Source organism: Strigops habroptila, chromosome 8, assembly GCF_004027225.2.
Source record: "Strigops habroptila isolate Jane chromosome 8, bStrHab1.2.pri, whole genome shotgun sequence".
Taxonomy (NCBI): domain Eukaryota; kingdom Metazoa; phylum Chordata; class Aves; order Psittaciformes; family Psittacidae; genus Strigops; species Strigops habroptila.
In genome coordinates, this window is record NC_044284.2 from 33060897 (window position 1) to 33087807 (window position 26911).

Here is a 26911-nt window from a genome sequence, read left to right on the forward strand (position 1 = left end):
TGCACATTACCTTGCAGTTCTTGCTATCCATCCAGATCAGCCACTGGAGCAGTAAAGATGATCTTTACAGGCTCACCCTCTCTCCATGCCTCGCACAGCCACAAGCCTTTTTACCCTGGCACACGTTTTCTGGTGGCATCACTGGGAATTCTTCTGTGTTGAAGAAATACTGAAGAAAAATAAAGCAGCAGAATACTGTGTTTGTTTCCGGCTTGCAGATCAATCACAAGCAGCTCTTGTGCAGACAGCAGGAACTGGCTTAAAGTGTCAATTATCATATGAATACAATGAACAATTACTACAAAATAAAGTACAAGCAGGAGCTAAATGAAGATCCTCTGGCATTGTAATTCCAAATTTTCTGAACAGCTTTTCCCATCTGCAATTAATTCCTCCTCCTCAAACAACTCTACCTTGAGTATTAGTGCCACATACTGGATATCATGCTAACAAATGTACTTCAACAGATTCACAGTACAAAATCGAGATGCACTGACTTTATGAGGTATAGTTAGCCAAAGAGCAGTATTTATCTTTCTAATGCTAGCATCTATATTTTGTAGTTTTATTATATCATAAAGTTTATGTAAAAATTTCACATTTTTTAATTGCATGATAAAATTATGAAGTTTTCTCATTAAAGAAACAGAAAATCAAACTGTGTGCCAAATTAAATTCCCTGTCCTTGAGAGTTAGTAAGTCCAGTCAGCTCCTGATATTCTCATAACTATGCTTAAAAACCCCTTACTGTTGGATTTGACTGTTTTTCCTATGTTTTGATTCACGATGAGACTTAAGGGGGAACTGCTGGTCACCAGCCTAGCATTAACTGCAGCATCTCAAGAGCTATAGGCCAAACACACACACACTTGGGCTGCTTTTCTCCTTCACTAGCATAACGTTTGCTGAAATTCGTCATAATCTGTTTAATCACAACAGCTTTACAAACTTCCTGAACCCTACTGGGTACACCAAATGTAAATTTCATCTCTCCTTACCTCACTGGTTATATTCAGTGTAAATAATATGGTATCACTGAAACTTAAGTCACTATTTCGAAAAAAACCCAAAGCTTTGCAGGAAGTTCTGAACTCCCCATCAAAATAAGACAAGGTGAGGCTCATAGCACTAAATTTTGTCTTACGGTGAAAATGTAAGAAACAATTTTTTATTATGTACAGTCCAATAATTTGTTGCTATTAATAGCACTCATTATGCTCTCTAACACTTTATAGGTAAGTGTAAAGGTAACAAAATTCTCTTATGCTGACTAAATCTAATCACTTGGAGATCCTTACTACAGTATTACATAAATAAGCTGTATATCTTATGTGAACTTGAAAAGAACACTCATGATTATAGCACACCACACACAACCAAACCAGCTCCCATCCCCTGCAAAAAGCCCCCTCATATAGGAATTCAAAAAGGTGCACACCAGGTGTGCTTGCACTTTAAGCTAATTCCCCTATTCTCAAGCTGGAATTTTACTCCTCTCTAATATTAGCTCCTGATATTAGAGGTATCTCTATGGTATGTCTCTTTCTTCTATTTCCTCTAATTCCGACAACTTTACATTTTCCCCTTTCTGGCTGTTCTGGCTGAACACCAAGCTTAGCTGAGAACTCTGATGCTATACAAGGAGATCTGAAATCCTAATTACAAGTTCAACTGCTAAAGTGGCACCTGAGCTGTCAAATCAGGACTGCCCAGTAAGCCAGGCAAGCTAGCCTGAGGGATCGAGGTCTGAGCTTCAAAGGAGTGCCCTAAGCCAGAAAAGAACACCACAAGGCTGGAATATCGATACATACTTTAATCACGTTTTATTTTCAGTGGAAAAGCCCAAAGGAGCAGTGGCAGTAGCAGGGGAAGGACTCAAGGAAGGCCCAACTACAGCAACCGTAGCTCCTTTCCACAGCCAGCCTCTCTCCCCGGAGGCTCTTTACTCGCCCCACTCCTCCGCACCCCCTCCGGCGGCACTAAGCCCACCCCACCAGCCCTCAGGATTCCCGAGCTACCTTGCCCCACTCCACCGAACCTATCACCCTTCCTGTCACGGCTCCCGCCTCACCAGCCCGCTCCCCACACCGCCGCTCCCAGACACGGCACCGACGGTTGCTCGCTTACCCGCCCCCCCTCCACTTCCTGCCCCAGGATTGGCTGTCCGCACCATAACCCCGCCTTCCGCCCATCGAGATTGGCCCTTGTGCCCGAGTGGCGGCTGGAGGGGGGCGCGTTGCGCGGTGGGCGGGCGGGCGAGAGGCAGGGGCGCTGCTATTGGCGGGAAAGCGGCGGCCTGCAGGTTGGTCTGAGGCGCCGGCGGAGAGCGGGGCGAAGGCGCTATTGTTGCTGGGGAAAGGAGCCGGCGGACACCGGGGCCTCGCGGCGCGGCGGGGGCCCAGCGGCAGCCATGAGCGGCGGCGTGTACGGGGGGGGTGAGTCTGGCGCCGCCTCGCTTACCCGTCCTCCCCTCCCCCCGCGGCCGTTGAGCGCGGCGCCGTCCCGTGAGGCGGCGCGTGCGAGCCTCCCCCGCGCGCTTCCCGCCTCCCCGCAGCTCCCTCAGGCCCGGGCCCGGCGGCCCGCGGCCCGGCTCTCCGCCGCGGAGCCCTCCCGCTGCCTCCGTGTCCTAGCGGGGGGTGGCAGCGTGCGGGAGGAGGCGGCGGCGGCGGGCGGCCTTGTTGTGTTTCTCCCGGCGTCGTTTCGCTGCGATGCTGCCTCCGCACACCGGCTAAGCCCTGGGCTTTGGCTGAATTAGCGCCCACTCGGATGCCGAGTGGAGCGAGAAGGCCCCGCGCTTTGGAAACTGGGGGGTAGTTTCCTCCCAGCGCACTTCTGCAGACCCTTCCATGAGAATGAAAGCCCAGGTGTTTTAAGGCTGTGGTTTTGTTTAGGAGGTGCAGAGCAGCTCAGTGAGGATCGCGGCCCCCAAGGGTGAGGGTGGTTCATGGTGTGGCAGCCTGCACTTACGGACCTGGTGTTTTCAGGCCCACCTTTCTAATTCTGATCACCTCCGGGAGGTCTGGGTTCACCTGGCTTCGTCTGACTGTTATATTAGCACTTTCTGAAAGTTTTACCTTGTAACCTATTTAGAGGCAACTACGTTCTCCCTCTTCTGTTTAAATTCCCCTTTTACTTATTCCGGTGGAAGGTATTGCAATGTCCCAGTTAAAGGTTATCTGCAGTCTTCTAATAGCTCTCAGGTAACTAGAATTCTGGATAGAGAAGTTTCTCCTCACCTTGAAAAAGCTGCCTTGCCTTGCTTTTCTTCTTCTGCAAGCAAAACAGGCAGTGGGCAGGGAAAGGTGAGGATTGTAGCAGAGTGTAATAACCATTCACGACCTCTTCATTAACAATCTTTTCAGATGAAGTTGGGGCTCTTGTATTTGATATTGGCTCGTATACAGTGAGAGCAGGCTATGCGGGTGAAGACTGTCCAAAGGTGAGGATCTCTGTGACTTAATGGAATTGCAACATGAATTTATGCCTTAAGTCTTGTTGTTTAGTTACGAGTTCTCAGAATATGCTGGGTTTTGTTCTGATTGTGTTGTATAAGGAAAGCCCTGCATTAATGAGCAAAAAACCCACCCCAGACACTAATTTATTTCTCATATACTGCTTACCTTTTGCCTTACAGGTTGATTTTCCAACAGCCATTGGTGTGGTGCTAGAAAGGGACAATGGCAGCACTCTGATGGAGATAGATGGTGACAAAGGCAAACAAGGGGGCCCGACTTACTACATAGACACCAATGCCTTGAGAGTTCCAAGGGAAAATATGGAGGCAATTTCACCTTTAAAAAATGGAATGAGTATGGTGCTTTGTCTTTTTCTATCTGTTTGTAAAATAGCATTGCTAGGCAGCAAAAAGTCATAGCTTTCATGTAAACAGGCTATGTGCGGCAGTAGAAGGCGTAAGAACGGATACCTGACTTACAAATTGCATGAAGTATGGTTGGTTTACAACTTTCAACATAATTCTTGGAATGTTATGTTGATGGTGATTACAGAGTAAGAGAATTCTGCAAAGCTGTTAAAGGAGGTCTGTGTGATGAGGGTAGCTTTTGGCTACAGAGCTCTACTCAGTAAAAGCTTCGGAAAACCTTTATGTATTTATGAAATGAACAAAACTCAGAAGCAACTAATCTGCTCACTTCAATGTTGTTACAGTTGAAGACTGGGATAGTTTCCAGGCAATTTTGGATCACACTTACAAGATGCATATTAAATCTGAAGCAAGTCTGCATCCTGTCCTTATGTCTGAAGCACCAGTGAGTAAAAGCAGCTTTGCATTTTGATAAGTCTTAACTGTATCTTCTTGCCGACTCTATAAACATTAGTCTGGGGCAAGTCTGGCACTGGCTTGTAGGTTACAAGTGCTAAAACTTATCTACAGAAATAACAATTTTAAAATACTTTGTTGGGTTTTGGGAAGTAATCAGTTTAAGAAAATGTCCAAAAAAAACCCCAAACAAACCAGCCCTCAAACCAATTTGAAATAGTTTGCATGAGTTGTATTAGAAAGTGTTTGCAATGTGCTGTTGTTTTTCACTTATGGAAAAAAAGTAAAAATTAAAAATAATCTTACTTTACTGCCTAGAATAAAAGCAAAAAATGTTTGGATGTCTGAGTGTGTATTAAGTTAACTTAATAAAATGCCATTGAAAATCTGTCAGTTTATTCAGCCTTATGACAAATATGACGTGATAGAGAATAATGGAGGAGTTAATTTTTCTGCGTTCATTTCTGTAAATGGCCCTTTGAGTAAGTGAAGTGAATGTACACAGATTTCTGGGAAAATATATGGATGAGGTTTCTGTTGTTTAATACTGCACAGCATTTGAATGACAGATCTTAACATCAGAATACAGCAGATAGGCATACAAAATTTATGCCTTTCTTTAATTAAATCTTACGAAAAGAATTTTCTTCTTCATTATTTCCTTGCATTGAATTGTGTGTGGGGTATGGATAAATTCGCAATGGTTATTTCATGTTTGATGCCTTGGCAGGTGTCTGAATAGAGGATCCCAGTAACATTCTCCTTAGAGAACTAACCTTTACTCTAATGTATTGGCTTGGAAAAAGCTTCATGTTTTCAGTAATGTGTAGAATATTTGAGATATATATATATATCTCTCCTGGCTCAATCTCTAATACACTAGACCTGTATGAAAATACCTTGGAAAAAGGAAAATCTGGATTTATTTTTCTTTCAACTAGGCAAGTTACTTCACATATCTTTCCCCGTGTAAAATAGACATGTTACTTGTTTTATAGAATTCTCTGAGAGACTGAGACTTTGAAAGCTGTAGGAGTGTAAAGAAATCTCTGTTGTAACAGTGAAAGTGTATATCACTTCCGTGTGATAGATAAGTAGTAATGTATTGTAGTAGAATTGGAATAAAAAAGGTTCTGAAGAAGTAAATTGTTAGAAATCTGTCTCTGAATTTTGGTAGGGTTTGAAAACATGGCTATAATGATTCTAACTACTACTGAAATATGTTGGCATTCATTTAATGGGCTCTAACTGTCCTCAAGATAAATGTATCTTCCCTTTGGTTGCTTATTTGTGGTTCGGTATGTTGTTTTTTTTTTCTTCTAGTGGAATACTAGAGCAAAGCGTGAAAAACTGACTGAATTGATGTTTGAACACTACAACATCCCTGCTTTTTTCCTGTGTAAAACTGCTGTTCTAACAGCGTATCCTTCGGAATGTTTCACTGCTTCTTCCTTCCCCCCACTGCCAGGAAATTACAGTAAACTTATTCTAGGCAATTCCTAGTGTAACAGCATGTCTAACTTTTCTTCTTTCAAATTAATTTTTCCATAAACATCTAAGGAGGAAATAAATAAATTCCATTTCTGAACTTTAAAGCTGTAGAGCTCGGTTTTGAAATTCTCCCAATCTGACTGTTCTCCTTGGAGGCAATGTCTTTTTATTTTTATTAGTTCTCTTAGTTTTTTCCCATTGTGTACCATGGGTAAGAATATTACAGACCTAAAATGGTGTTGTCCAGAATACTAAATACAGTAATTAGAGCTTGAAGTTCCCATAGCCTTAAGATGAATATTTGTAATTATTTTAAACTAATAACGTGTTTTCAGCTTCAGAGTCTAAATTAGTTGGATGTGCTTACAGCTTGTTGCATAGTATTGATGTGAAGTCTCACCTTTGTACATCCAGAGCTCAAGTCAGTTCACAGCTGGAAGTTAAATGCCTATGATGTTGTGCGCTTCATAGACAAATGATGCACACTGGAAAAGCATATCCTTCTCTAGAGCCAAGGAATAACACCTCGGCATCCTGGTTGTGCTGTAGTTGTATGGCAACATTTTTTCCTAATGTGAAAATGTCAATATTTTCCTTAATCATTTTGGCTAGTTTTGCTAATGGGAGATCTACAGGTCTCATTTTGGATAGTGGAGCGACACACACCACTGCTATTCCAGTACATGATGGATATGTACTTCAGCAAGGTAAAAAAATTTCATGGCTAACAGCATTGTAGTGCCAAGGTCGAATTAGCTTTCTTTCTGCTTTTACATTTTTGTTACTGTTTTTAAATCTGTGTATCGCCTTAAATATGGGGAAAAAAACCCCAACCCAAAACAACCTAATGGTGCTCACTGACAAATAGTTTGTTAGGAGAGTTTATTCATGATTTCAGCACTTTCAAGGGTGGTGGGTTTTTTGGTTCTCTTTGTCTTCTAGGTATTGTAAAGTCACCACTTGCAGGAGACTTTATAACCATGCAGTGCCGAGAATTGTTTCAGGAGATGAACATAGAGATAATTCCTCCATATATGATAGCTTCAAAGGTGGGAAAGTAAATTATTAATAGGCATTTGCTTGAGGAGAGGTTCAAATGGTTAACTGATGATCATGTTTCTTACGATCTCAGGAGGCAGTTCGTGAGGGGTCACCAGCAAATTGGAAGAGAAAAGAGAAGTTACCCCAGGTCACTAGATCTTGGCACAACTACATGTGTAATGTAAGTAGGCCATTTCTCCCACTCTCAAACTCCCCTAACTGTCCCACAAAGAAGTTTTGTTTGCAAGTATATCAGGTTTTCCTCTCGAAGAACTAAATTCTCTTAAAGTCAGTGTTTATATAAAATCAAAGCCTGAAATTCTTATAACCATATTATTTTTAACTCCATAGTGTGTCATTCAGGACTTCCAGGCTTCCGTCCTCCAAGTATCAGATTCAACCTATGATGAACAGTATGTCACTGTTTTCCTTCTTGTAAAATTAATTATCAGGTGTGCATGGGGTGCTCAGCTTATTCGTTGCTGTTGGCTGGTTTTGCTACAGAAGTATTTTTAGATACAAGATGTTTGTTTCTGAAAATAGAAATACAGTGTACATCCAGGTGATAGTTTTTTATTTAATATTCCAAGATGCATGACATTACAATAAATGTTATTGAAAGTGTAAGTCATAAAAATCATAATGTTCCCATTGAAACCTTAGTTTATAATGGTAATTAGATAACATCCTGTTTACAGAGCATTTTAATGTGTTACTTTCTGGCTGGTGCTCCAGGGTAGCAGCGCAGATGCCAACAGTTCATTACGAGTTCCCCAACGGCTATAACTGTGACTTTGGTGCTGAGCGTCTAAAAATCCCTGAGGGATTGTTTGACCCTTCTAATGTAAAGGTAAAACAACTATGATATGTAGTAATTGGAAGGCTTTAAATTACTAGATTATCACATGGCTTCCTTTTGTATGATGCTGTTAATTTTATGATTTGTGTGTGTGTATTTACACTGCAGTTCTGCAGGCAGAATTTGCCTGTGTTGTATTAAGGTTGGGCAAGCAAAGGATAAAATGTAGTTCAAACCGGGTGATGAAGAGCTGAATGGGAAAATAGGGTTGTTTAGGGTTTTTTTTGGGTTTTGTTTTTTTTTTCTTCCCTAAAAATGCTTAGTTCTCTCTTTAGTAATACTTGTAAATTCAGTTCATTTGGAGCTTTTATGTGTCTTGCTCTTTTGAAGCGATGATGTGTAGATTACTAATTTTAATTCTAGGGTTTATCTGGTAACACGATGTTGGGCGTGAGCCACGTTGTCACAACAAGCGTTGGAATGTGTGATATAGACATCAGGCCGGTAAGTGTTAGTCAGACATGTATTGTTATAAGGCATAGATACATTTTGCTGATAGGATTTTTTGGGACTAGAACACTGATGAAGAAATGTGGTTTTCCTAGGATAATGATAAACACATTAGAATAATTCTTAAGTATTACTTACGCATTTGTATATAGGAATATGTATAATTACTGTTTTGTCTTACAGAATGCTAAATCAGGATTTTTTTACCTAGTGTTTCTACCAGTATTTAAGTAGCTGCTATCCAGATCCTGTGGCTGGCACTGCATAGCGCGCATGGGATTTGCTTCAGATGAGCATTTGATGCTCATAACTTTAAGTGCCATCCTCAGACTCTTGGGCATGGCAGTTACACTTTCTAAATGTAACCAATCTTAAGGAACTTTTTGTAGAGAGTAGAAGGAAGAAAAGAGGTTTTAAAGGAAAACTTTCTTTTTAAAACTATGTTCTAACTTTCTCAATTTGAAAATACTCAAGTTTGATACAGACTGCATGGAGGTTGTTGCAAAAACTTTACCTCTTAACTGGTGTGGCAGGCAGGCTTAGCAGGCCAGAACATGGTTTGTGTTCACCAGCTGCAGCATTAGTGAGACTGAAAACTGTTGCAGTGCTGTGGGGCTTTCCTTTGCGGTTGGAACATCGAGCTGTAAGAAAACAACAATTTGGATAGAGGAGGTATCTGTAGGTGTAGGGTTTTCTATAGTAGAAAATATTCTGTGAAATCATTTAGAATTATTAATCACATGGCTTCTGTCTTCCTTGTATAGTTCAATATTAAGCTGTATTGAAATATTTTTGAAGTAATTGAAGAGTAATTGGATTGGGAGAGGTAGTATTGTTGACAAGTATGTTACACAACTGATGTATGATTGCTGTTGATCAGATGTACTTATGTGCCATTCCTCTATTCTGTGAAACAGTTTCTTCGGCATGATTTCAGAGTTAACATTGTAGGTTCATTATTCTCTTTTCAGGGCCTCTATGGCAGCGTGATTGTAGCAGGAGGAAACACTCTAATACAGAGTTTCACAGACAGATTGAACAGAGAGCTGTCCCAGAAAACTCCACCGGTAAAACAGCTCTTTAAATTACTGCATTGAGTTACTTATTAGTTGGGGTTTTTTGCCACAAAAATACACAACCATGTGTCATAACTTTGACTTTGTTAGGATCCCAACAGCTGGAGAAATTTCTGTGGGGTAAGAAATTTCGCCTTCTCTAAAGAAAAGAAAGAAGTCTCAAAAAAGTCTTATATGACTTGAATTACAGCAGATAATATAACAGCTTTCTGAATATTTTACTTCTGCACTCCTGCTTTCGGATTGTGATTTTAAGTTTTGTGATGTTAAGTTCTGTAATTGCCCCTAAGCAACAGTCGCTACTTCGCTTGGTGGCCTTTCTTCTAAAGTGTTGCTGACTAACTTGAGGCACATTCAGTCATTCCGCGTGAGGTCTTGTCACTTTGTCATGGGAATTGTTCTTTCTGGATTCTACATAGAACTCGACCTGCTTGTAGATAAAACCTTGTGATTTAACGTACTTGGGTTTGTTTTGGTTTTTTTTTTTAATCACTTGATGTCAAATTATTAACACCAGTGTTCTTGAGAGCACATATAGCTTATGAAATTTCTTGAGTATTCACAAAAATATTCTACTCATAGCAACTCTTAAATCATAAATGTTATGAGAAACAGGAAGGTAAGTACCTGCTGCTGCTCATAATAGCTGAGGAGGAACCCATTGAAATTTGAAGATTCTATTACTACAAGGCATTTTGAAAGCAAAAGGAATGAATGGGTCCAAAAAGGACTAGCTGAGCTAACTGCAGCAATGTTAGACATTTTAGCTCCAGTGCACATTTTAATTAGTCCAGTGTTAGAGATAACAATATATGCTGTGAGTATTACTGCTCTCTGCCTGGTCTGTTTCTAGCCTTAAGCATTTGTTGCTGCTTCCTGTTGGGAGGCAAGATAAAAGCTACACATGTTCTGTTCCACTGTGGCTGTTCTTGAATTCTAAGTACAGGGCAGATGAACATTATTGCAAGTTTAACAAAAATGACCTTTTCACTTGCATGTTGGTATATACACCAAGGTCTTTGTGCTTTCCTGCTTTTGTCCCTAAAGGTCATCAGCTTACTCTTTGTCCAATTTGTTCTTTCATTTACCTCCTCTATCCAGAGCATGCGCCTGAAGTTGATAGCAAACAACACAACAGTGGAACGAAGGTTCAGCTCATGGATTGGTGGTTCGATTTTGGCTTCTTTGGTTAGTAAAGCTGTGTTACTGTGTTGCTCATCCAAAAACCTAATTCTACATAAGCGTGCATTGCAGAGTTTGTGCTACCATAGCGATCGTAATCTTGTCTGTCCTTGCAGTAAGGTGGAGAGAATCACTTTAAAGAACAAGACAACATGAGCATTTCCAATCAGAAAATAACTTGCTGCATTCTGCCATTTTTAATGGCAAGGTGCAGGCTTGAAATACGATGTGTAAAAATGTCATGTATATAGTACACCTTGAAAGTAGCAAACTTGTTTCTGCGTCATATTCCTGAGCTTAATTCTACAAGTTACTGAGTACTGAAATGGTTTGTGGGGATTAACATAGCAGTATGGGAGACTGAAATTGGCTTTTGGTACTGCAACTTCCTGCCTTTAGTTTAATTGCTAGCAATATATAACTCCAGGGAAAAGATAAGGAGCTCAAGTCCTCTTACCTTGTTTAATGTTGAGACTTGCTTGGTTTTCCTCCTAGCAAAAGCTAATCATGTTTCACTTAACCTTCATTTGTTTTTTATTTATTGTGTATTGAGTTGTTTTGTTTTTCTTGTAGGGTACTTTTCAACAAATGTGGATTTCTAAACAAGAATATGAAGAAGGAGGGAAACAGTGTGTAGAAAGAAAATGTCCTTAAACCTCTTACTGTGAAAACTGCTGCCTGCTCAGTGCTCCTTCTGTTTTATAGCTTTAGCATACTCAGGAATGGGATGGACTCTTTTTTTGTAGAAAGTTTATATTGGATTTTTTGCATAATTCAAGTTCCATTTTAACAAACCTTAGAAATTTTGAGACCTAATTGGTATTATCATAGAAAAAGGATGTTTACATCCCTTGTAAAGCAATAATTTACATAACAAGCATTTTATAATTTTGTATAAATGTCTATTTTCTCTAGTATCTTTTCCTGGGAACAGCTTTACAGATTAGCTGATAGAGGCATAACCTTGCAAATGCCTGTGCAAATCTATTAAAAATCTCTTGTCTACTTTCACATGCTGGTCTTCCTTGCTGGTACTTTGGCCTTAAATTGCTCTTACTTCTCTCTTCAAAAATAAAATTTGGTCTTTCTTATTTGAGCAACTTTGTGAGTACTTGAAGAGAAAGTTTCTCTTCTGCTTTTAAAAAGGGAGTTTGTGTTTAGTACAGTAGTATAAGTGACTTGGTTCAGCGTGAGCTTTTACTGTCTCCTGAAAGTGTTACATTCCGTGTAGTGAATGTTACATTAAGCACTGGTTTGCTAATTTTCTATTATGGAGTGTTTTAATTTCAGTAAACAATTGGTGCTCTCCACCTGATTCCTAAGAATGTATATAATGTGTTTGTGATGTAGGCGAGAAGCAAAACTTGTTTGAGCCAGGGAAGTTAAGGTAAAGAATTGTCTCTGCAAGACTAGGAGAATAGTCATAGAAGACCTCAGGATGTGGCTTCAAATTTTTACAGGAAGCTGTAACTCAAAGGGGCTGTTGCTACTTGTCTATTGTTGGTGTAGCTCCTGCAGCTGGCTCACACCAGGGTCAGTAAGTGCCTGTTTTGGAGGGAGAGCGTGCACTCAGGGTCAGCAAGTAGGATTTTTAATTTTTCGGGGGGGCAGGAACTGGCTGTCAAGATGCAGCTCTATGTTGCTGTTAAGCTTGCTTTAATTTACAGTGGTGTGATGTTCTGTACTGGGACACAATGATGTTTTGCTCCTTATCCTAAAAGTTGTGGAAAACCAAATACCATTTACCTGACTTAAAAAAATAATAATATGAACAGTGCTGTTACATTTTTCTATCCTAAAAGACCTTGTGGATAAATAATGATGAGGCCTCTAGTTGAAAAGTTTCACATTACCTTCAGACAATAAAGTAATTTATCAAAACAGCCTGCTTTTGTCTTATCATGATAACCGTTAGTTGCTTGAGACAAAGTTGCTTGCTCCAGATTTTCAAAGCTATTGACAAACAGTATTTCTCTCACAAAATGAGGCAAACTTAAGTCAGCTACAGTAGGTAATATGTTGCCAGATACTGTTGTCATACTGTAAGACAAAGACTTACTCTGGTTTGCATTGAAGTAGAATGTGGAATGTCAGTTGAACTTATATCTTGGCCCACTGCTTAGGAGTAGTGCTTTGTAAAGTTACTGTGGCATCTGTGCAGTATTAAGGTTGACTGGACAGCTGCTAGCTAGAGGTGAAGATACAAAGTAGGTTTTTTTTGTTTTCTCTTCAGGAATTGACTATACATGTGAAGCTTTCCTTCTGTGTCATGTGCTTAGAAGATAAAGGCTGATTATATTCTCAAAAGAATTGCAGTACAATGGTAGTATCTGTGAATGTCCTATCACTATATGGAGAGCAAAACACGTTCTGGTTTTCTCACCACTGTAGAGAGCTGCTGTTTAAATGGGTATTTTCTGTGATGCAGAGGAGTAACTGATGATGATGGAGACAGACTTGTCTATCTCCTACAGTTTTGGCTCCCTTAGAGATCACAGTGTTTCATCAGGTTGTGTTGTATAGCACATTTGTTTCCTAAAAGGCTAGTAATTCATGACTTTATTCTAAAATTCTACACCACCTCATCAGAAAGTTAAAAGCTTTCAGGAGCAGGTGTTCACCATCAACTGAGAGCAGCAGCACCAGTACCTTTCTACTTCAGTTTTACTAGTACTACTAGTCTGTCTTCAACTATTCTGCACACTGGGGAGAAAAAAAAAAAAACAAACCAAAACATTGCACAAATGTTTGAATTTGTCGTAGCTATCTAGAAATCTAGGTATAAAGACTGCCTGGTTAAAAGTTCACATGCTAAATACTTCATACTTTCTAACAAGCCAGACTTAAAGCAGGGAAAAAGTTCCTCTAGCAGACCAGTAACTTAAATGATGTACCTATAACTCAGCTGGTCAGGGAATAAAGGTTTATATGTGAGTTTCAGAGGATCTCGTGTCTCTGCTTTTGAAGTATGTTTGTTAAACTAAACCAGGTAAATATCCTTACACTTCATACTTTCATCTGGCAGTCAGTTGATGCTCTTCACTCTTAATGATGCCTGTCTCACTTTTATAATCGTGACTTAAGTCATTTTTCAAATGTTTCTGGAAACAACTGTTGGGATTAGAGATATGCATTGAAGCTGCTTCTAATTCCAGATCACAAATTTAATTTAGGTCAAATATGGGATTAAAAAAAAAATAATGGAGACTCGAGAATGCTCAGTCGCGTTGTTTGTTGGCTTCAGAACTGTTTCATGTTCCAGTCACAAAGACACTCAACCACTCGCCACACTTCCTGCATGTTACTGGCTCTGCGATTTTACAGCAAGGTGAGGGAACTTCCTTTCCAAGATCTTCCGCTTGGTCTTCTCTAGGCTTTGCCTTCTTGCCCTTATGCGTAAAGATTTTTCAAGTCTGAGCCTGAAATAAAGAAGTCGGTGTGGTTAATTCCTAGATGGCTTGTAACAACCTTAATCAGCTCAGTATTCATTTGCTTTCAATAAGCTAAAATGCCTGCAATGCAAATTATTTTTTTCTTCTGCTTTTGAATTCAACAGAAATTCAACCTTAGGTAGCCTGCATGTAAAGTTACTTTTACACTGCAACTTCACAGCTCACCAAACCTCTTAATGACTAAGATGGGAACTGCAAAAAGAAAACAGAGCAAGCTGGCATTTTTAAAAAGCTTCATTTTCCATCTACCAACTGTAAACCAGGAAAACTACTATTTTTTCCTTGCAAAATGGAATAAAGAGGACGTGGGAACTGATCAGAAAATTATTTTAAATGTCAAAAAAATCTTTTTACCTGATGAAGCGCTCCACATGAGGTAAGTAATAGAATTTCCTCTTTTTATATTTTTTGTTCAAGTACCATGGTATCGGCCATTCCTTGTAAGAGTACCTGTTAAAGATAGATTAAAGTGGTTACAGAATGTATACATACTGTCTTCAATCTTGGATTCTACCAGGTACATGTGGTCACCGTAAGTGACAAAGGGGTCTGAGTGATAGATCACAGAATTTGCCTGTGGGTGTTTACTTTCAGCGCTATTGCTGGCTACATATGAACTACAGCTCATATGTAACTCAGTGTCTGTGTAGAAAGCAGCGTTGCCTTAAAAACTGGAAGTTTGAAGGGAGGGCGCAGTATAGATACTGATTCTTTATATTTTAAAGTTACTCCTTCATAAGAAAACTTTGAAAAGCTGATGTGAACAAACTCTGTGTGAAGAGTTTCATTTCTACTATAATTTTCTTTCAAAATACCAGTGTTGTAGTGTCACATCAAGTGCAAATCTGCCTGAATGTCCTTCCCTCTAAATACAGGCTCTATGATGTCTGTTTGGGGTTTCTCCTGTGCATGGGCTGCACAGATGGCTTGTGCAGACTTACCTACATCCTCCAGTGCATCCAGATTGTGTCAGACCTACTGCTGTGTGTACTGCAGAGTTTCTGCATGTGCTTAAAAACATTTCATGTTTTCTGCCACTTCCCCCTGCTTTAACGGGGGACTGGACTTTCAAATAAATGGGTAAATCCTTCTTTGTGGACAATTTTTCGAAGCAGAAAGATATCATAGAATGGTTTGGGTTGGAAGGGACCTTAAAGACCATCCAGTTCCACCCACCTGCCATGGGCAAGGATACCTTCCACTAAGCCAGGTTGCTCAAAGCCCCATCCAACCTGGCCTTGAACACTGCCAGGGATGCGGCAGCCACAGCTTCTGTGGGCACCCTGTGCCAGGGCCTCACCACTCTCACAGTGAAGAATTTCTTTCTAATACCTAATCTAAATCTACCTTCTTTCAGTTTAAAGTCATTCCCCCTTGTCCTATCCACAGCACCAGACTGAAGTCAAGTTCAACAGGGTCTTTCCCCACTGAGTCCGCCAAGCCCCTTCTCTTGGCTGTGGTTTCACTGGCTAGTAGGTAGGGACGGTAGGAATCTTGTTTATCCATTCATGCATGTCACTAATTGATAATGAGGTACTTGGCTACCTTAAGAGAGTCACATACAGAAAGAAGTCTCATCCCCAGATATATAAATCTAGTCATTGGTGCATTTAGTACTATGCTGATTTGTATTTTATGCGTAAACAAATGGATAACAACTGAAAAGTCACCATTACTATAATGTGCAACCTTCTGTTATCTGCACTGTTACTGCCAAGCTGAATACTGTAATTAGCACATCAACTGCCAATGATGAGGGTAAAATACTAGTTAATGAAATAGGACGTCCTGCCAGAGCCTTCAGTGTCATCACCTGAAGTTACAGATTACTGAAAGCATCTGGACAGTAAATAATTCTAAAGGTAGAAGCTTCTAAGTTAAGTATCTGCTAAGATTAGCAGGGAATTCCAAGGAATGTTTAGGTGGTCTCATGCAACACTTTCGGTGGCTGTCTCCCAGTATGTGGATTTTGCATTAGAACTAGCGAAGTCCAAATGGTTCAACTTGAACAGTACTCCCTAGTTCATCGGTGTGTTGCAGAATAGCTATAATGCAGAAATCACATTAGTTACATGGAACTAATTTTGTTACAATTAATGGTAAAGTTTGCTATTGAATTATTTAGCAACCATTCTAACCACACAAAAAACCCCAAACAAACAAAAATCAAACAGCACCTGAACACTGACCAGAAAACCTTTCTATACAGTATGTGCATCCTTTCCTGATTAGATAAATATTTCATGTAAAGAGGCTTTCCACAAGAAAGATGTATGAATAGAAAAAAAAAAAAAAAAGGTTCTCTTTCTCGTACCAGTAGGTGCGTCCTAAGAAGTCGTGTCTCCACTCGCCGGGTACTGGCTTTTCATGGCCAGTCTGTAGAAGCCTCAAAGCAATTTCTCTTTCTCTGACAACCAAATCTATGTTTTTCATAGACTGTTCTACCTGAAAATAGGAAACAGTTTCAGGATGGGCCAACAAAACACAATACTGACAATTTAAAAGATCTCAAATGAAGATATAAGACAAAATTTAAAGGAAAAGCAAAAGTTGAACATACAGGGAGTTCCATCATCAGTAATCTCACAGTTGTGGACTGAATGAAACAGCTGAACTGGTCCTGTGTTTTAGAAGAGTAAAGAACCAGTGCTTTAAAAACTTAACTTACAAGCAGAAGAGATATAAAACAACTGATGGTCTATTTCATTAAAGACTAAATGGATAATACACAAAGCCAGCTCTAATGCAGATGCCAGAAGTACAGAAAGCTCTGAGGCAGGGATGGGAAAGAAGTAGGAGAAGCATCAGAAGGTATTTTATGTATTTCTGTCAGATGGTATTTTACGTATTTCTGTCAGATGGTTTGTACTGGCTGTTTGTTACTCTAGTTTTAACTGTGGAGTCCGGTCACAGCCTCAGTAACCCCTGCTGGCTGATTAGAAAGCTGCTGTGACCAAATCATGCCACTTGCATTGAAGGGGTTTAGTCAGATCTGTCCCCTAATATTACTGTAACATGCATTACATATGCCAACATGTTAAATGCATGGGAAGCTGCTAGAGCTAATTCTAATACGCAGATTGCTGTATTTTGTCTCAGTGCAATCACAGTATTTAACTGGTGCTTGATTTGTAGTTTTCTTCGGCTACAGGCATTAGTAAGATTTGACTTTTAAAACATTAGTGAAGTTCCCTCCCAAAACAAGTTCTGTTGTGATTCATAATTGCTGAATAGGGATGTGTAGGTGGGACTAAGCAGAAAATGCTGTTCAGAATGGAAATCACAAAATACGATTGAGAAACTATTACAATGCATTAGAACAAGACAGACTGAGATCCAGAGGAGAGCTTCATATTGGGCTAATTTCTAAGTACAGTGATTAAATGACAAGAGGAGGAGACCAAATAAATCCATGTCTGAAACAAAACAGAGAAATCAATGCAGTTGCAGGTGTGTGTAATGGCAAATAATAGTTGAATTATTAAACGTACAAATAAATTCAAATTCACAATGTAAAGGTCACACTTTTCCCAAATTAATTTGGACGAATAAGGGGGTATCTGAGAATATCTCTCATGTCTAACAGTTGGATTATTTAACTGACCAGTGAAGGTGTAGGTTTCCATCTGTGAGACATAAGCATAGAGATGGCAGTGGATTTACAAGTAAATGATGTTTTCAATGGTAAAGATACTGTGGAAATAATTTAGTAAATTAGTGGCAGAATTGCAATAATGCAAAAGAAGGAAGGAATGTGAGGACAGCAAAGAACTAAAGAGCACAACTTTGGAGAAGACAATGTCAGAGGCAAGAAGTTGGCAACAGTTAAGTAGTTAAAAAAAGTTTGTGGAGGGGAAGGATAGAGAGGATATTCAAGTTTTACCAGGACGTTTCTAGAAATCCTCTCGTGCAGTTTCAGGGCATGAAGAAGGCAAAATATTCCTTAATGTTATGTAACAGGTGGAGAGACTTTTCCCACCATGTTGACTGAGCACAGTGTTTATGCACATACTAAAATCAGGGAAATAATTAAAAACAAACAAACACACACTTCATCTTCAGCTATTTTAGAATTATAGTTTTAGCTAGTATGAAAACGTTACCTTTTCTAATCGTTCTGGACTTGGCATAGGCTTGAGTTGTCGTTTTGATTCTTGCTCTAAAGTTAAAAGCATGTTTTTTTCCTTCAGTAGGACATACCTAGATCAGAAAGCATAGTACTTCAGAAATAATTTCTGGATCTATTAGCAATTATTCATTCACTAACCTGCTGGACAGAGCAGAGTTGTTCAACCTCTGATCTCATATCCCATGCCTTCTAGCTCCATATAAAGACGCAAAAGATACTAACTGCAGAAAGCCCAGCAGAGGTGGGGAAGGCTGACATACAGGACACAGAATCATAGAACAGTTTGGATTGGAAGGGACCTTAAAGATCATCTAGTTCCAACTCCCTGTTTGCTCCAAGCCCCATCCAGCCTGGCTTTGAACACTGCCAGGGATGGGGCAGCCACAGCTTCTCTGGGCAACCTGTGCCAGCACCTCACGACCTTCACTGTAAAGAGCTTCTTCCTATTATCTAATCTAAATCTCCCCTCTTTCAGTTTAAAGCCATTCCTCTTGTCTTATCCCTACATGCCCTTGTCAAAAGTCCCTCTCCAGCTTTCTTGTTGGCCCCTTTAGGTACTGGAAGGCTGCTCTAAGGTCTCCCAAGAGCCTTCTCTTCTCCAGGCTGAACAAAAACATACAAGGAGAGGCTGAGGAATACAGGTTTACTTAACCCGGAATAAAGAAGGCTAAGAAGGGAAGAGGTTAACGTTAAGTAGTCTTCCACTGCCTGGACAGAGCCAGACTCTTCTTACAGGTGCACAGCAAGAAGACAACACATAGCAAGAAAAAAACCATTCACAGTAATAATTAAGTACTAACTAGCTTAGCACTGGCACAGGTTGCCTGGAGTGGTGATGCAATCTCTAGCCTCAAAGACTTTCATATCAGAATGGATTCGGAGCTGAGGAACCTAATCTAACGCAGTGGTCGGGCCCCCCAGATGTCACTTGCACCCAAGTGTCCTGCAGTCCGAACAACCTCCAAAGGGTCCAGGCACAGCCTCTTTGTACCAAACCTGATCCCTTTGTATGGGGCACAGCTGTCACACAGCCACCTGCTGTATAGCCTTTGCATGCTGAGCGGTACCAGAACTTGGGCTGTTCCAAGCATCCAAGCATGTGGCAAGCTGCTATATTAGCTAAATTTACTGACTAGTAAGTTTACTAGCCACATTATAATAAAACATCCATGGCTGCTCTGAAACAAGAGCAGCTACTTCACTAAAACATACTTACCAAAGCTTGTGTAAGTCCTCACTACTTTTGGCCCTCAGCTGCTTTATATTCCATGCATCCCCTGTAAAAAGGGAAACGAAAAAAATCATCAATTTAGTAGAACAAAGGTGTCTTATTCCGAGAGAAAAAATGAAAAGTGCTTCTATCAGCAGGCTCAGCTGATGCTACAGAACTAGGGTCACTTTTTAAAAGAAGAGCTACCATTTGAAAGCTATCCTTGTGGATACTCAGCTTTGCTTTGAACATACAAATACAATTAAAAAGGCAATTACATGTACTTTTATTTGTGTTTGTAAAAAGCTGGGAACAGGCAAAGACGAAAGATGAATCTTTACATTGAAATATTTTTCTTCCATAGTACTGTATATTTTAATCAAAGAACATTTCCTCTGTGATACACTCTCACTTAAGAGCAAGACCGAGGATGTACATCAAAATATTTTGTCTGCGTAATAGCTATTTCCTTTCATAAACGCAGAATACACACAGAAAAATAACAGGTACAGAGATGCACAAGTACTGTGTACATATACACATTAAAAGTGGTTCGTGTACCTATGAATGCTTCCTATAATGCAAAGGATGTCAGATTTCAGCTGAGCACAAGTGGCTCAAGCATCTCAATTAGAAACAATAAACATAAAACTTACCAGACTTTACGCTTTTTTCTCCCCAGTTTACTGGATCATCAAAAAACTCCTCCAGACCTTTCCGTGACAAAGTAGTGTGCAAAAACTTCAACTGATGGAGGGGCTCAACTTTTGCTTGGCTCTTGTGGAAAAGATTCGGTGTCAACCTGCATAAAAATTACCAGAAAACACATACAGGATAAGAAAAATAATAATCAGCTAAATGCAAATGTTCTACAGAGAGATGAATGCAACAGTCCAGGGGGAAAGGCATAGGTTCAGTTCTTCATAAAACTGTCATCTCAGTGATGTTTTCTCCTCCCCTCGTCTCATCTAATCATCACTTACCTTTACTCAGAGAGAAATAACAGTTTGAAAATTAAAAGACAGAGTAAGTTTGAGCTAAACGCTACAAGAACACATCCTCCTGACTTCAGCTAAACGGCAAACGCAGTAAGCGCACGGTATAAGCACAGAAAAAAATCCCACGCCGCAGTGATGCATAATGACAACAAAACAGTAACAGGCACAGAGAAGCGCCTCACGCTTACACAACAGCATAAGCCACTCGCAACCCCCAGCCGTGGTTTGAGAGGCCAGCACACCCGGGCAGCCCTCCTCCCGCCAAGGGCGTCTCTCCTTCCTCCCGGCGACGCGCCCGCGCCCACCCCAGCCTGCTCCTGAGCCTCAGCCTCCCTTGCCCGTGCCGTGCCCACCCGGGGATGCCGGCAGCCATCGAGCCCAGCCGCACTCCCGGCAGCCGCAGCGAGCCCATGAGGCGCCGGCACAGTGCAGACATCGCCGCGGCGGCCGCCATGACCAGACCGCCCCGCCCCTCCCACAATGCCTGGCGCCGCGGACGGCGGCCCGCAAGGGCGCGGGAAGGAGAGCGAAGAGTTTGCCCTTTTCCAAGATGGCGGCTGCTTAGCTTCACCCGGCCGCGGGAAACGGCGCCGCCGGCCCCGCCCCGGACCAGTTCCCGCTATGGCGGCCATGAGCCTGGTTCTCCGGGCAGGGGCTGCCTGGGGAGCCCGGCGGGCGGCCAGCGGCGCGGCGGGGGGTGCTCACCTGCCCTGGCTCGGCGGAGCCGCCCGCCTCCCCGGCACTGTCGGTAGGGCCTCGGCGGCGGGAACGAGGGGCGTGGGTGTGCTAGGGGCGGCGTGACCTTGGGGAGCGTGGGAGAGGTGCCCTCCTGAGGAGAGGGGCGCCGGTCCGGCCTTTCCCCACTGCGTTGGCTCTGGGGCGGGAGCAGGAGCGGGTTGCTGGGCGGTACGGTTACCGGTGCTGCGGCTCTTCCTTGTCTGTGCAGGTGGAAATGCGTTCGACGTGAGGAAGATCCCTTGAGGGTGTGCAACGTGTGTCGCCATTCTTCTCAGAAATTGCATTTCTGGGATAGAACTTGGATCAAAATTGGCGGGAGGCCAAACTTCCCAACATACTCATCTGTGAATTGACTTGGCCCCATATGATGACATTTGGTGATTTCTTTGTTGGGACTTGCAGGTAGAAATAGACCTATGTTGGAAGTTAGAAGAAAAGTAGGTTCATCCTAGCAAAATAAGAAATAGACAGACCTGTAGGTACATCGATATCCCCCAGAAAAACAGCTCATAACTATTCAGATTCTGTTGTATACTCTTTGTTTGTTTGTTTTCCACATGCATTGTTGACCTTGTCCTGGCAAAATCACCAAAGGGAGAAAAAAACATAATACTTAGGTTCAATTTTCAGCTCCTGTACGACATAGCAGCAGCCATGGGAAAAGAATGTTTATTATCAAGGCAACAAGATTTTATGATACTCGATTTCTGAACTTGTTGGTGAGTTAAAACCAAATTTACTATATTCAGTGTAACACATCCTTTACAAATGGTGTAAAAATGTCTAAGATACAATTTTCTCTATTGTTTATGTGACAGCATCTAAAATGTGTGGCACTATTGCCATAAGCAAGAATTTCCAGTCCTTCTCCTAAAGACTCTTTTGTCATGTGTTGTAAAATCAGGGCCAGATGAAGTAAAAAGAGTGGCTGAATGGCAAAGATTGTGATAGGCATTTAAAGCTGTAGTAGCATTCTTAAATTATGTGCGTGTGTTGTATATGTGTAACCTACAAATGCTTTTTACCCCATACTCCTTTTAAAAATGTATTAGGTTACTCTTCTGCAGGGTTTGCCTTCAGTTACCCAAATCACTAGCGTCAGAGATGAGATTTTGGAAGCCTGACCCGAGTTTGACCCCTAAAAAGCTATAGGTTTCGGGTAAAGCCTGTTACGACCGTTAACAACCACCTTGAAAAAATCTCATTTATGCGATTGGGCTTCCTTTATCTGTCTTCCACAGTTAGCAAAGCCAGCAGTGGTTGTATTTATGTAGGATTATATTACATTGGTGTTAGTGCCTTGTTACAGTTAAATGCTGAAGCTGGTCATCACAAGATGCTGAGACAGCATTCAGGGAAAGCACTCCTGTCTGCTTCTGCAAAGACTGAGAGATGGGAAGCTGAACTAAATAAGCTCCTGGACTGACACAGCATCACCATTTCTGTATTCTAGTTCTAATTAAGCCGTTTTAAGCAGCAATATGTCCTTACATGCAACATGCTCATCTAACAAATGAATGCCAGTTTATTGGCTCTTACATCATTTTCAGACTAACTTCATCTAAACGTTGTCAGGCTTCTGAGTTTCCCATACTGTTTCTTTTTCCTTTTATCCCCTATACAGCGATTCTATATATTTCTGACGGGAATACCAGCGGCACTATTTATAACATATGTCAACATCTTCATTGGTGAGTGCTCTGTCATGACTAAGCTAAGTACACTGTTAAAAATTATTAAATGGAAACTAAGCACGCTGGATAGAAACAAGTGATCTCTTAAGGTTTGCTCTTTGGAAGAACATGAAATAGGCCTAACAGTTATGGTAATACTGTGTAAGTACATGTTCCCAGTGTTTTTATTTTTCTGTAGTTGTTGAGTTTGCTTTTTAAAAAGATTTCCACATTTTCAAAACCAGAAGAATTCCATCTTATGACAGTCTTTCAAACATCGGTGAGGTTTAGAGAACAGTTCTGTATTCAGATGAGGAGTCTGTATTACCTTGTTTGACATACTTTAAGAAGGCTGCATACACTGCAACTGTTACTTTTATCTAGCAATAAAATTTTGCTTGGCAATACATTTTTTAAATCTATGACTGTAATAATATGGAATTGATTTAATAGAGAAATTAGGAAAAATCCATGCTTTCAGCTTGCATACTTTAAAGGGCATTTCTGTGGACTTGATCTGAGTTATTTCTTCTGTACAGCTGCTAATTTCACACTTTATTGTGTGGCTAGTCTGTGAGCTACATACATGCAGTATGAAGTGTCTGGAAATATTTCTGAATAGAGCTCAGACTGAGGGATTAAGTCCTCTCTATGTAAAATAATGGTATTTTCCTAATATGAAAAGCAGAATATAAAGTACATGAAAGAAAAATACTTGAATTAAATGTTCCTCCCTTTTCCTTGTCAGGCGAAGCTGAACTTGCAGAGATTCCTGAAGGTTATATTCCAGAGTACTGGGAATACTACAAAGTGAGTGTAATGTGTAACGGGGTGGCATGTTATCAACAGCCTTCCTCTTGGTGACACTTTTGGGAGTAAAATGTGTGGAATATGATAATGAGAATGGCCTTTGGGTATCAGTGTAATAGAACTCAAATTCTGCAATTATGATTTTGGTAAACTTGCTTTTTTCAGCTGTATGGAACATGCATGTTGCTATAGGAAGTTTGTTTATTGACAAAAGTAGATGTGAATGGTCTGTAACTATATGCAAGTAAACTGCTGAAGCTGTATGCCAAGAATTCTTTTATAGTATTCCTAAGTAGTAAGAACAGTCTTCTGTTCTCTTTATTCCTTGCGTGCAGTTTTTGTCCTTGTTTCTTGCTGTGGAACTACAGCATCTTAAGATACTGGAGTTTAAAGTGACATTACTTTCTTTTGTACTGTTTGCTAGTGTTATTTCCAAGTCCAGCACTACACAGGCTTTTATATCTAGAACTGGAGATTTTTATATTCAGAAACTCTTGGTTATACTTTTTTAATTATATTATATTGTCTTAAAATTAGTTCCTGGCTTCTTGCTGCAGGCATTTTTTTGGGTTTGGTAGGAAGTAATTGAATTCAGTGATTCTGTTATGACTGTTTCAACTCACTGAGACTTCTGTTCCTGGTGAAATGACCTCTATGTGGAAGCAAAACTTTAAAATGTTACTGAATATGGTAAGAGGTTTGGAGTTCATTTCTGCAATTACGGTGGAAGTTTTTACTTCAACAGAAAGAAAATAAATCACGTCTTCTATTAGCGTTTAATTTTGCTATAGAACAGTCATCTGCAGGTTATCTTGGCATCAAAAATGTCAAAAGAAATAGGGATTTTGAGAGTTCTGATCTTACAAATAGTTGAGCATGTTTTTAACCTTACTATTACGGTTTGAATGGCAGCACCCATAGTGTTGATGACATGTTTTCGGGACTGGGAACATGCAAAATGATTTAGTTATGATGAGATTTCTACTTGGAAATTGCAGGAATAATGTCTGCTTTTATATTTTCCAGCATCCTATAAGTCGTTGGATAGCTCGTTACCTCCTTGACCCCCCTGAAAAGAACTATGAAAAGGAGATGGCTTTGCTGCATGTTGAAGCAAAGAAAACTCAACTGAGGTATGTTATATAGTTCAAGGGTTTAAAAAACTGATACATACTGTAGTTGACCATTTTGCTTAACATACAAAGTTGAATGCTGATGTAACATGCTTACTCCTGTATCACTCGACCCTGAGTGCTTGCTGCACTGGCTGGTGCCAAAGTGGAAGTTACGTTATCTGTAGTATTTCCAGTATTTCCAGAACTGGAAGGATCCAAGGGTAGTCTTGTAAAACGGCAACTCTTCAAAACAGTTGGTATTTATAAAGGTGTAGCTCTGTCTTCCTGAGTCAGCAGATGGACAGCTTTTTTTGCCTCTGCTAATGCTCATTGCTTAACTGGGCAGCTAAATGACAGTTTACAGGATTGATACTGTTCCTTGTTGCTGTTGAAAATTTTGTGGGCAGGAACGACATTGTACTGAGTTTGTTCTATACTTACTCAGAGTAAACTGGTGGTAGAAGAAAATCTGAGTTCCACGAACTGTTGCCACTGGGACCAATACAGCGTAACTCCTTCTACCATCACATTTACTTCTGATTTTCTTGCTCCTATGTATTCTTAGTTGAAAGCTGTATCAAAACTGTCTAGCCCCTTACTAGGCAAGAACCTGTGACAGAATTCCTGCAAGTATTTTTATTACTCTTCTATGACTTGCTGAAAAAGAAATAGAAAGCTGTAACAGCTCATGTTTTAGTTGAGCCCTTCATATTTTGGTATTATCTATGTTTCAGTAGTATTTATTAAGCATAGATGCTAAACTCATTGCTGACATTGATATACATATGATCAAACCCAATAAACTTCATGTTGAGTGTGTTGGTTTGGTTTCTTTTTAGGCTGATGGAGTCAGAGGCACGCAGACTGATGAGACAGAGGGGCGATGGACCTTGGTATCATTATGAAACACCGGATAAAAATCTTGTTGACAATTCTATGAAATCCACACCTGACAATTAAACAGTTTTAAGACTGTATGCATGGTCTTACATGCATACCAACAAATTGTGGCTGAGCTATGTAATATACATCCTGCTGTTAGCTGACGGAAATCAATAAACTGTGGTTTTGTTGATTCCCATAATTTGAAAGAAAGTGTGGCAGTTAAGCTCATATAGCTGTTAAAGTTGTTAATCAGAGAAAATGCCTTATGTCAGTTGCCAACAATTATTCCTTTTCTCTGGAACACAGGTGTAGAATATATACCTTTGTGACCTAATATATATGAAACAAGTTGGTATTATTAGTCTTCATTGTGTGATTTCTAGTGTTAAAAATTTTAAATGAAAGGTATGGGAAACTGCAAGGCTTTCTCCTTGTGCAAAGCCTTGCCAGATAATTTGTGGAAGATGAACTAAGTAAGAAAAATATCTTCAGATCTTCGGAATATTAGGATTATATCTACCACTTTAGACAAATAGTTTCTTTCTCGTTACTTGTAGTCGAATTCATCTCTCACTATTTTTTCCCAACTTGCATATTGTTCAACATGTGATATCATTTTCTCTGCATGATCTCAAACGTTTCTCTCTTTAGATAGCTGTTAATAGTCTTCACCCCCGATAGTGTCACCCATGCTGTTCTTCCTTTATTATTGCCACCAGTTCTAAACTTTTTTCCTCTCATATATGCATAATTTATGATTCTCTGCTCTTTCATTTTCTCCAGTCTCATCTCCTATATAGTCTGTGTCTGTAAAAGACTTTGTAAACAGACTCTTAAAAAGGCAAACAAACCAACCTCCCCCCCCGCCCTGAAAGAAAAAAAAATCCCAAACAAAAACCAGACTTTGAACGGCAGAATTCTTTGTGTAGATCATCCAAACATTGCTCTCTCTGGAACATACTTCTCCAGGGTTCTGGGGGTTTTTGGTTGGTTGTTTTTTTAATGGTTTGGTTTTAAATAAGGCTTAAAAGAATAACAGGTACTTTTGCTTCCTACTCTAAATGGTAATATATCTAAAACAGAGCCACACACTCCCTTTGTGGCAGAAAGGATTTTCAGTGATGAAAACACAGTCAGTGCAAGGTAATATGTTAATATTTCAGAAAAATCTTAGTGAGGGATAGATACCATTGCCACATAACTTTCATGTTATTAATATGTATCTAGTGACATGAAGAATCACGTGTAGTTGTGGGGAGGATAGTCTTTACTAGGTGTTTTTCCACATTTTTGACCACTATGAAGGGAACATAGGGGGTACTCTTTACCTGGCAGACTTTTGCCACTAGAGGGATGTGTTTCCTCAGAGGCTGTGGTTTTAAATGCCTCTGGTTTTAAATGCCTCAAGAGATTGATGGAAAGTGCCTCTGGCAGTTTGTGACTAATAAACTATCTGTCCAATTCAAAATTCCTACTTTTTTTTAAGGATATAAGCCGAAATAACCCCAGAACATCTTGGGGTT

The 26911-nt window shown here is 40.3% G+C and overlaps 3 protein-coding genes across 6 annotated transcripts; 2 read left to right on the top strand and 1 right to left on the bottom strand.

Moving 5' to 3' along the window:
- The first annotated feature begins 2272 nt into the window (after nucleotides 1–2272).
- On the top strand, nucleotides 2273–12261 carry ACTL6A (actin like 6A). 3 transcript variants are annotated; one of them, XM_030493659.1, is made up of 14 exons: nucleotides 2273–2435; nucleotides 3363–3439; nucleotides 3635–3809; nucleotides 4168–4268; nucleotides 5603–5700; nucleotides 6383–6477; nucleotides 6713–6819; nucleotides 6903–6992; nucleotides 7163–7224; nucleotides 7547–7661; nucleotides 8034–8114; nucleotides 9092–9187; nucleotides 10298–10384; nucleotides 10952–12261. In XM_030493659.1, the coding sequence occupies exons 1-14, from the start codon at nucleotides 2411–2413 to the stop codon at nucleotides 11030–11032; spliced, it is 1290 nt and encodes a 429-aa protein (XP_030349519.1). In that variant the 5' UTR covers nucleotides 2273–2410; the 3' UTR covers nucleotides 11033–12261. The 3 variants fall into 3 exon arrangements, with proteins under 3 accessions (XP_030349519.1, XP_030349521.1, XP_030349520.1); XM_030493660.1 differs by lacking the exon at nucleotides 2273–2435 and adding an exon at nucleotides 3024–3200; XM_030493661.1 differs by lacking the exon at nucleotides 3363–3439 and having other exon boundaries at nucleotides 2334–2435.
- A 1257-nt stretch (nucleotides 12262–13518) lies between these two features.
- On the bottom strand, nucleotides 13519–20655 carry MRPL47 (mitochondrial ribosomal protein L47). Of its 2 annotated transcripts, none has more exons than XM_030493662.1 (7): nucleotides 20521–20655; nucleotides 19826–19971; nucleotides 19176–19236; nucleotides 17934–18030; nucleotides 16145–16275; nucleotides 14185–14280; nucleotides 13519–13797 (listed from the first exon to the last, which is right to left on the bottom strand). In XM_030493662.1, exons 1-7 carry the CDS (start codon nucleotides 20619–20621, stop codon nucleotides 13680–13682), a joined length of 750 nt encoding a protein of 249 aa, XP_030349522.1. In that variant the 5' UTR covers nucleotides 20622–20655; the 3' UTR covers nucleotides 13519–13679. The 2 variants fall into 2 exon arrangements, with proteins under 2 accessions (XP_030349522.1, XP_030349523.1); XM_030493663.1 differs by lacking the exon at nucleotides 20521–20655 and adding an exon at nucleotides 20361–20483.
- NDUFB5 (NADH:ubiquinone oxidoreductase subunit B5) lies at nucleotides 20635–26856 on the top strand. The gene is made up of 6 exons (XM_030493664.1): nucleotides 20635–20915; nucleotides 21536–21624; nucleotides 22530–22596; nucleotides 23327–23388; nucleotides 24415–24521; nucleotides 25343–26856. The coding sequence occupies exons 1-6, from the start codon at nucleotides 20648–20650 to the stop codon at nucleotides 25461–25463; spliced, it is 714 nt and encodes a 237-aa protein (XP_030349524.1). The 5' UTR covers nucleotides 20635–20647; the 3' UTR covers nucleotides 25464–26856.
- Nucleotides 26857–26911: the final 55 nt, after the last annotated feature.

Coding starts and splice junctions, on each gene's coding strand:
- NDUFB5 (XM_030493664.1), top strand. CDS start 20,648: ATGCCTGGCGCCGCGGACGGCGGCCCGCAAGGGCGCGGGAAGGAGAGC. Junction 23,389..24,414: donor AGTACTGGGAATACTACAAA/GTGAGTGTAATG, acceptor TATATTTTCCAG/CATCCTATAAGTCGTTGGAT. Junction 24,522..25,342: donor GCAAAGAAAACTCAACTGAG/GTATGTTATATA, acceptor GTTTCTTTTTAG/GCTGATGGAGTCAGAGGCAC.
- ACTL6A (XM_030493659.1), top strand. CDS start 2,411: ATGAGCGGCGGCGTGTACGGGGGGG. Junction 7,225..7,546: donor GATTCAACCTATGATGAACA/GTATGTCACTGT, acceptor CTGGTGCTCCAG/GGTAGCAGCGCAGATGCCAA. Junction 10,385..10,951: donor GTTCGATTTTGGCTTCTTTG/GTTAGTAAAGCT, acceptor TTTTTCTTGTAG/GGTACTTTTCAACAAATGTG.
- MRPL47 (XM_030493662.1), bottom strand. CDS start 20,621: ATGGCGGCCGCCGCGGCGATGTCTGCACTGTGCCGGCGCCTCATGGGC. Junction 19,237..19,825: donor AGAAAAAAGCGTAAAGTCTG/GTAAGTTTTATG, acceptor CCCTTTTTACAG/GGGATGCATGGAATATAAAG. Junction 16,276..17,933: donor GTCCAGAACGATTAGAAAAG/GTAACGTTTTCA, acceptor TCCTATTTTCAG/GTAGAACAGTCTATGAAAAA.